The 8,072-nt window shown below is 33.0% G+C and overlaps 1 protein-coding gene across 1 annotated transcript in view; it reads left to right on the forward strand.

Annotated features, from left to right (window-relative positions):
* Vps13 (vacuolar protein sorting 13C) overlaps window positions 1-7,558 on the forward strand; it is a 469,226-nt gene extending 461,668 nt beyond the window's left edge. The window contains exons 67-68 of the mRNA XM_068346310.1: window positions 1,373-1,975; window positions 4,771-7,558. Coding sequence (XP_068202411.1) covers window positions 1,373-1,975; window positions 4,771-4,827 — 660 coding nt within the window. The 3' untranslated portion in view covers window positions 4,828-7,558. The remainder of the gene's footprint in view (window positions 1-1,372; window positions 1,976-4,770) is intronic.
* Window positions 7,559-8,072: the final 514 nt, after the last annotated feature.

Below are 8,072 nucleotides of genomic sequence, written 5' to 3' on the forward strand. Positions count from 1 at the left end.
TAACAACTTAAGGAATAGATATTTGTTTGAGGCTCGAGGTGAGGGTGGCAGGTTCATCCTTGCCAAGATTCTTGGAAATGATGTGTCCTACCATGCAAGTGGCATTTTTAGATTTATTTCAGAAGCAGGTCTTCTGAAAAATATTCAACTTTTATGACATTCAACTTTTATGGTTTTGAATACTGTTTTATTTTTTATTTTATTTTATTTTTTATTTTTGTATACATAAATTAAATGTTACCGGCGTCAATGACCTCAGATGTCAGGATGCCTGAAAACTTTAAATCAATCAATCAATCAATCTACCTCTCCAGCGCCCACTCTAGCATTTAAGTCGCCCATGACAACTACATAATTCCTTCTACCCAGTTCTTCTACACACCTAGTTAATTCATTCCAGATCTCATTCCGCTCTTCTTCACTTTTCTCACAACCTGGCCCATACGCACTGACAAAAGCTCAACATTCCCTACCCAACCTAACCCTTACCCACATTAACCTAGATGATATCTCCTTCCATTCCACTATTTTACCTGTCATCCATTCACTCAGCATTAAAGCCACACCTTCTCTTGCTCTTCCCCTTTCAATCCCAGACACACTACCAGATATTTCACCAAACATCACTTCACCTCTCCCTTTTATCTTTGTCTCACACAAAGCCAAGATATCCATCTTTCTATTCCTAAACATACTTCCAATCTCACATCTTTTACTGTCTATCGTACTACATCCACGCACATTCAAACACCCCAAAACTAGAGTGCGGGGAGCAGTCACTCTCCCCCCAGCTCCACCTCTTTGATGTCTCACAGGATTATAATACAGGAGAGGGGGGTTCCCAGCCCCTTCGTCCCGTCCCTTTTAGTTGCCTCTTACGACACGCAGGGATACGTTGGCGCTATTCTAATTGTTTTTATGCCTCCGCGGCCACAGGGGGCTTTCATATACTGTAAGTACTTTAATGCTCTGAGTACAATTAGTATTGTTAACAATAAAAATAAATGTACTCACTTCCCACTCTGGAATTGTGTAGCAAAGCAGAAGACCTAGTTCGGGCAACCATATCACAGTCCCCCCCCCCCCCCCCAATATGTGTCAAGCTTAATAACATCAATGATTTGTATTTCATGGAGAGTTATGCATTTCATCTTAATTATTTTTACATGCCATACTACTACAAATCATATAAAATAATTACTGTAACTCATAATTAAAGCTGATTAAGGAAAAAGTTTGATTATAGATATATCTAATTAATCAAATATTGTTAAAATGTATCATAAATCTACAACAGTTTTCAGTAACTTTGTATGGTACATTTACAGTAGTTTATTACTTTTATTCCTCAGAGGTCTATTTTTCATTGCAGGTTGATTGGGTTCACATATATGAAGAACTTTCTGAAGCACCAGTACTTACACCCAAAGGACTTCGTTTGTCAGTGAAGCTAGAAAAAAAGAGAGTGCTTGGGATGTTTGGCGGAGGTGACAACTCTAAAGTAATTCACTTGAATGATCCTGATCAGGCAAAAGTAAGTTTCCAACAAGATTTCCAAAAGAGGCCAAATCCAACCAGTGTCCTTCCCAGTAGTTCTTTTAGAAATTTGTTCAGTACTTTGCGGGGTTCGCAACAAGTAGCCAGTAGAAGTAGCAGTGCAATACAATGTCCAAGTAAATCAGCAGAGCCAGGATTGAGAACTACAGGAACTGGCAGATTTGGTCAACAGAAAGGTCTCTTTCAAGCTTTGGGTGCCATCGGGTCTAGTGTTACACAGGCTGGACGTGGTGTTGGGCAAGGAATTTCTAATATTATTTCTCCCAATAAAGTAGCTGGTAATACCACTAATTCTAATGCTCAGCAAGAAAGTGGCCCTCATGTATCAAAAGCAAGCAGTATCCCATCATCTAGCAGGAAACAGGAGGAAATCATAGTCTTATACTTAAAAGTTCCTTATAATGATCCTATAATACAGGTATTTGATAATGAAAACTTTTAGTGTTTTGTGTTGGGTTTGTTGCTTTTTATGCTTTTGTGACTTGTACATTTTACTGTTGATACTTTTGTATGTCTGCTTGCTGGAGAAACCTTTCATTTTAGTCCTGTAAAAGGTAATATCATTGATTAGTACTGTAAGTGATAACCATGCGTTTGGATGTCACTCAGGTTTGTTGAAGTAGCAGGAACTTCTAGGCAGTGGAGAATGAAGACTGAAACTATAGAATTATCCCAGTTGATAGGTCAATTGCCAATAATAATGGACCAGGAACTTTTCATAAGATTGGTAGTGACTCTTTAATTGTCATTACAAGTTTTGCCACTCCACAAAATCTAGAAGTATTTAGTTGTGTCCAAAAGGAGAGAGTGAAAATTTTACAAATATTTTATGATTCTGATAACATATAACAACTAAATGCAGTATTAAGTTAAATCTTGCTTAGAAATATAGGTCTGAAGCAATTTCTATCAATAAAGAACTACTGTATTATTAATTGCACTGGTGAGGATCCAAGGACAGTTATTCAATGCAAAAGGAGGCTTCAAAAGTTTTGTAATGCATTATAAATGATTTTTTTATTGGGCTGGTGGACTAAAGCCCCATTTCCATAGTTTATCTGTTACTTAATTATTTAATATTGTTAATCATCCTATAAATGGCTATTTTTTATACTTTAATTGTTAGTTATTTTCTTATCATTTGTTTTCCTCACTGGGCTGTTTTCTGTTTAGGGGATCATGGACTTTCTACTCTCTGTTTCCCAACTTTAGTTGCATAATATTAATATAATAACAACAATGATATTAATAATAATGAGTACATTAATCATATACATACAGTACTCCTATTCATGTAATGAATGCTCCCAAGGATCCTAGTCTTTAGTCTAACAGAGAAAAATATGTTGTCACACCATACAAACATATTCTGGACCTTCAGGTATGCATTGGCCCTTTTTATAATGCTGAATTACATATTGCAGTATAAAGATGACAGTTCTACTATGCTCAGAGGGCAGAACATAAATCCAAGAATAGAATTGAAAAAAAGATACCTTACTGCAAAGCAGTCATTTAGACTGTTATGATTAAATAAAGGAAAGTTTATTCCAGTTTTATCTTGCATTGAGAAGCCTGCGTTCCAAGCCACGAGTGCTGTCCAGGGACAAAGAGTGCTATTGAATCCCTTTGTCCCCCCAATCCTCCCATATCGTATGGTTTCTTTGGAAGTGTTCCTATAGTAGATGAATATATTGAAGTATCGATGAAGGATGAGTAGTTTTTCAGAGGCAGGATGAGAGTTTTGTTGTTTTTGAAAACACTGCTTTTTTTTTTTTTTTTAAGGGATTTGGGTCAACTAAATTTAGTATAGTTATGCAGGTTAATGTGAAGGTAAAGAGCCATGTTCAATTTCGAGAAGATTCTACTAAGTTCACCTCAAAGAATCTTCTCTTTGAGATTAAAAAGAAAAAGACAGTGATGAAGAACCAACTTCAACTCCTTTGTTGGGGAGACTATGCTTGTTACTTATCCTAGGGAGTTTGTACGGAGGTACTAGACTACAGTAGTAGATGAGTCTCGGTCTAGGGTATAAAGTAGTTTATCATTTTAAAACTTGAAATGCCCTATCTTTCCCCAACTAGCCCACCTCCATCAGCGTGTGGTAGTCAGCAATATGAACATCAGGGGAGGTTCATAGAAATAAATGGAATTCTAATGAGATTTTTTATTTCTATACTTGTCTGATATTCATCAGAGATTAGTTTCAATTTCAAGTCTGAAAGGCATAACTTATTTAGTGTTCTTATACCATGGTTATTACATTAGCTACAAGATTGTCTCAATACTGTCCCAGAAGCCCTTAAGGCTATTGAAAGGAAAGAAAACTATTTTTTTTTTTTGTGGGAAAATGTTGATATGTTAAGCTTCTAGAGAGAAGCAATATAAATATCAGGTGAGTATAGAAATAATGAGTTTTATAATTAAAAGTCCATTTATTGGGAATTAAATTTTCAAATAGGTAAGATTTTGATTTTTGAGGGAGGAACAAACCCAAGTGCCTAAAAATCAGGATAATTTTTTTTCTCGGAATAATCACGGGCTTATAAATGTCTGAGGATGCATGCATGGTGCAACTGCATTCTTCTGTGTGGTAAGTCTGGGAACTTAGGTGATGCAAAAATAGGAATATCTATAATTAAATAGATTGTGGTAGAACAGGAAATTTTTTACAGTATATCTGTGAAGAAGGATGCCAATTCTCTAGTGTATTTAAGAATTCTTAATTTGAATGCTTCTTTCCTACAGAGCAGCTTTGTATATATAATGCTTAATTTTTTTTAATGGGAAGTTTCGTTTATTTTGTGTTAAAGGGATTTTTTTCGTGTGTATGGTTGAATGGCTTTAAAATGATTTTGATACTAATGGAATATTTTCTCATGCTTAACCTCTGCTTGTGTACTGTAGATACGTAAATTTTCTGTTTATGATATTAACCCTCCCAATTTGTATTGTTTTCAAACTTCAATATTTGTCATAAAGATAAAAGTAAATTAGTATATTTGTCAATCATCAGTGTCAATGTCAGTTTTCAGAACTCTTAATTTAAAAAAAAAAAAAAACTAGATATATGAATTTTTTCATATTCTTTTAATATACTTTTAGATCTTGCTGAGGGAACTTACCAATATGTACAGTATATATAAACCTGATATGTATCATAAATCTAAAACTTATTTTAGTATTATTAATAATTTGTATTTTCACCCTTAGTGGTTCCAAGAAGAAATTGCAAGAGCTTACTTGAAGGCAAGTCCCCACTCTTCCTGAGAATACGCGAGTGAGTCCTCTGACACCCCTTCGACGACTGCCAAGTCTTTTTACCAACCATGCTTTTTTTTTTTTTGTATCGTGGGTTGGGGTTGGGATGTGATGACTTTGACATTCAAGGATATTTATTTGTTTCAACCATTAGATTTAAGCAACTGGTATTCCAGTTGATCAATCCTGAAATAAATTGTAAGAATAATTTTAATCCAAATGAACTAAAATTTTCATGCAGGTCAGATGATTTAGATTATAATCTAAAGATGTTCATGTGGCATTGTTATTGAAGTAATGATTCTTTATAACTATGCATTCTGCTGCTTTTAGTGTTTAACCTATGCATTTCATTTATTCATCGTTCGAGGAAGAAGGAAAAAGGTAGCCACATTACTTAAGCTTTAAAATATTTATTTCTTTGTGGCCTATTTTTTTACTTTTTTATTGCATTATTCCTTTTCTATCACAGGAGGACTCACTTCTTTTTAATACACTTGTATCCAAGAAATATTTAGTAGCAGAATAATCCTGAAAGATAAAGCAGTTTGAAAATAGGAATTATAAAGAAAGCCTAGAAAGTTTTGCTTTTCTGCTGGTATGAAGGAGTATTTTGTCAATTTTTCCTATTACAGTAATGTTCTTAATATTATTGTAGTTTACCTTTTAGAAGGTTTATGGTAATGGGCTTGCCAATTAACTTTTACGGATGTATTTATTCATTCTTATCGCACATGTTTCATAGTGTTTCGTACAACGTTTTTATTTTGTCCAAAAGTAGTTGACTCATTATATTCTTTCAAGTCTTTCATCAAAGATTATATAGCTTGATAAACTTTTTTACAGCTTAGGAATTAAAACTTTAATGGTGTAAAACATTGAGTGACAATATTTTCTAAATTGTTTCCTTCAATTACAGTATGCTAAGTAATTCTGGCTAAATGTACTTTATACTGGTCATTCTTTGTTTTCATTTGCTAATATATGAAGATATGATAATCATTCTATTTTCTTCATACCCCATTTCAATTGATGGAAAACATTTACAGCTTGTGTGCTCTTAAGTATTTTGACAACATAAATTAGTAAAAGAAGAAAAACTTTGGCCGTTTACAGATGTTTATTTCATTTTTGAAAAATTAGGAATCTCTTGGCCTTTAGATTATGTCACTCAACTTATAAAATACTGTAGTTTTTCTTGCCTCTAATTTTATTCGGAAATAGTTGCGGTTTTGTAAGCTTATTGTATTTTGTATACAAAAATGAAAAACATATAGCAACGTTAAACCTGTAAATTTAATTTCTCTTATAATAGACTTTCAGACGACATACCGCAGATGCCTTATGATAGAAATTTACGTTTTGCTGTTGAATTTTTCTAAATATGACTTGCTGTTGATAGATTTATCTTAATAGATTATATTTAAGATAAACTCTTGGACATTTTTACAGTATGCATGATGGAATTACAGCATAAACAATATCATGTCTTGAAGTATACCATCCTCTGACGTATATAATCTTTCCAAGGCTTTGGATGTTCTTGGATAGTGGTGAGCTGGAATGATAATCTGATAACGAATATGAATTGATGTATTGTTGAAATATGTTTATTATAAAAAGGTTTAAAAGTAAACTCACACATATTTTGAAATTGTGTGCCAGCTTTCTCTTTTTATGTGAAAGTTACGGGAGCACTTGATATCCTGTCCATTTTTGTACTTGAAATACATTCCTTATTGTTTGCATAGGAAATGTCTTCCATAATAGGTAACAGCCCAGGTATTTTAAAAAGGTAAAACAGATGGATGGATTTTATATAGAAGGCATTTTGATATATGTATATTTGTTAGGGTACTTGTATGATTGATTCAGTTCTATGTTAAATGTCTTCACCATTATTCATCATTGTTTAAAAAACTGATTATTATAGGCACAGGTTTGAAACAGCATATAGGTTATGCTTACACAGATAGAAATATTTAAAGAAGATTCACAGTAAAGTAGTAAATCATCAAAGTAAAAATTGAATACCCTTGAAATAATTTAAATCATATACGTACAATGTGTCATTTATATATATATAGAAGAATAAATCTCTGGAAGAGGTGATGCACATAGTAAAGATTTTATATTTATCCAATAAAGTTTTTAAGAATTATTGAATTACCTATGACATGCATCTTGGCACTGCCTTTGAGAGTTAAGAATTTCAATTGCATCATACTGTAGTTAGTCGTCATTCGTACTATGTAAGGAAATGTATATTTTTTTTAATTTCATAGTTATTCAGTCTTGCCCAATATATTCTGTTTTATTGGAAAAGGTTAAAAATTCCTCAAGTATCATTATATAGATCAAACTTTAGTTTTATTCTTTACATGATGCTTTTAAAACAGAATCATTTGCTATCTAAATATTCACTCTAGTTTTGCAAATCTACAATTATAAGTCTTTGGAAACTAGTTACTTAGTTTACCCAGTCCTACTCTGGTTAGACCATCAAGTAGCTCTTTAGTCTATTTATAAATGTTTAAATCATATTTTGTTTTTAAGCATACTACTTTGTAAAGCATTAGATAAGCTCTATTTGTTGCTAGAGTGTAATGGTGTGCTAATAAAAAGATTCATTATAGTACCACCATCCATATTTTGTTGAAATTCTGTATAATACACACTGTAGTATAATTGCTGGCCGTGTTCAAAATTTCTGAGTTAATTATTAAATTATTAAGCTGAATTTTTAAAGATATTTTTCCCATTTCTTACATACAAGTTATTTCAATGCAAGAGGAAGGATAGTTAAACCACATTTAGTAGTTATTATTTTTACTCTGCAGCTGTGCTATTCAGATAATTCTTGTACCAACATCACTCAAAGTGTATACTGTACATGAAGTAATAGAGGAAAGAATTGGTGGTTTTACAATAAAGCATGTTTACTGCAAACCCAATACAATAATCGTATAGCCTTATTCCATGCAAACAGCTCACCAGCTCTAACCGCTTGATGAATCTTAAAAGAGTAAAAGAGAGAGACCCCACTGGTCAGGGCTAGACTACCCATCACTAGACAATGATAGTTCATGCATCTACGCCAACCTCAACCCAGGTGATAGTGGAGAAGGGCACTGAAAGTTGATCATTAATGTATTTATTGAAAATTCTGTTTTGTTATACGATATTATCTGTTCTTACAGACCCTTAACCATAAACAGTATGGATTAAAATTTAGTAGAGGGTGTAAAACAGGC

Source organism: Palaemon carinicauda, chromosome 22, assembly GCF_036898095.1.
Source record: "Palaemon carinicauda isolate YSFRI2023 chromosome 22, ASM3689809v2, whole genome shotgun sequence".
In the NCBI taxonomy this organism is placed as follows: Eukaryota; Metazoa; Arthropoda; class Malacostraca; order Decapoda; family Palaemonidae; genus Palaemon; species Palaemon carinicauda.